The sequence below is a fragment of the Phytophthora parasitica genome, assembly GCF_000247585.1.
Source record: "Phytophthora parasitica INRA-310 unplaced genomic scaffold supercont2.13, whole genome shotgun sequence".
NCBI classification, from domain to species: Eukaryota; Oomycota; class Peronosporomycetes; order Peronosporales; family Peronosporaceae; genus Phytophthora; species Phytophthora nicotianae.
The window spans coordinates 1,006,412-1,007,766 of NW_008648999.1; the positions used below are offsets into that span (position 1 = coordinate 1,006,412).

Here is a 1,355-nt window from a genome sequence, read left to right on the forward strand (position 1 = left end):
CAATCAGCTTCTTGTTCGCAAAAGCCAACTGTCGCTTCACCACAATCTCCAATTTCGTCTAGCCTGGAAACTTTTACCGACGCGCTCCCGTTTCTGGTTCTTACGGCGTTCTTCACCATTCGCTCTTAACTGCGGGTACGGCTGCACCAATGTGGAAACGGAACGGCATCTCTTTTTCGAGTGCGTTCATGTCGTTCCTCTGCGGAGTGACATCGAGACCGACTGGCGCCATTTCTTCGATGATATTACGTGGGAACTGATTTGTTTCCCCTATGAGCCGAAGTGGACTGAGGAAGCAGCTCGTCGAGCTTCTGTCCTTAAGACCCTATGGTCTATCACTCGTTCTATCGCGATTCACGTCATTTGGACAGCGCGTAACAAGCACGTCTTCGAGGACAAACCTCCGTTGGATGCAAACAGGGCTATCTACCAGATTTACTCCTGTTTCAACGCTCACTTCCGATCGCTGCTTAGGTTTTCCGATCCTGCTGACCGCACCAAGTTACTCCGGTGCCTCCGTCACTTTCCAGCGACGTCGCGGTTGAAGCATTTCCAACCCTCTGCTTTTTGCCATACGTCAAAAAGCTCTCTGCATTGGTCGAAACATCACTCTCCGAGCCTTAACACTCCTTCCGAGTCAGGAATAAGTTCTTCTCCTCCACCTGTGCCATAGCGCAACATTGCACAGTAACCGTACTGTACTGTAGACTTTTTCAAATATCGTAGTCAGCGTAGCTCGCCTTTTGAGAAGCCCAATTGTCTTATTTGACAGCTGTTAAGTTAAACACTGCCTTATTCTCTCCCCCCCAGTATTTCAACAACTTTATTTAATAATGCTGTGGTCAATGCAGTATATTCCAAACTCCAAACTCCAAGTCGAAGAGTTGGAACCAGACACCAGTCTAGGATTCTAAAGGTCTCATATGGTTGCGGGAATCGCTCCAATAACTGATTGCCCCCGAAACGAACGTGTGTGTTTGTCGAGGATTCTGTCAGATCGGGTATATTTGGGATAAGTTAAAAAAAAAAAGTTGATGCACTCTCTGCACGCCAATGTCTCAAAAGTCTTTTTTGCTGAATTCCTGTTGCGACGCGCTGTGCTATTATCGTCTTCGCTAGAGATACTTGGCGAGTGTATGGTCGATACGACTAAGCATAAGCTACGCTTACTACAACTGACTGCCTCAAGGATCGCAACGATCTTTGGCGACCGTTGCTTCAGGGCCGTATCTTGTTTGCATCCACATCTGTCGATGATGCTTGTCGTTCAAAAGTGCTTCAGCAGCTATACTTACTAATACGACACCTTGCACAGCGCCAGCAGCAACAGGCTTCGATGACGTCGCTCTGCCAAT

General features: G+C 47.7%; 1 protein-coding gene across 1 annotated transcript; it reads right to left on the reverse strand.

The window, feature by feature from the left end:
- Nucleotides 1-502: 502 nt before the first annotated feature.
- On the reverse strand, nucleotides 503-671 carry PPTG_22230 (hypothetical protein; the record flags this gene model as incomplete). Its single annotated transcript, XM_008902401.1, has 2 exons — nucleotides 503-560; nucleotides 628-671. 2 exons carry the CDS (start codon nucleotides 669-671, stop codon nucleotides 503-505), a joined length of 102 nt encoding a protein of 33 aa, XP_008900649.1.
- Nucleotides 672-1,355: the final 684 nt, after the last annotated feature.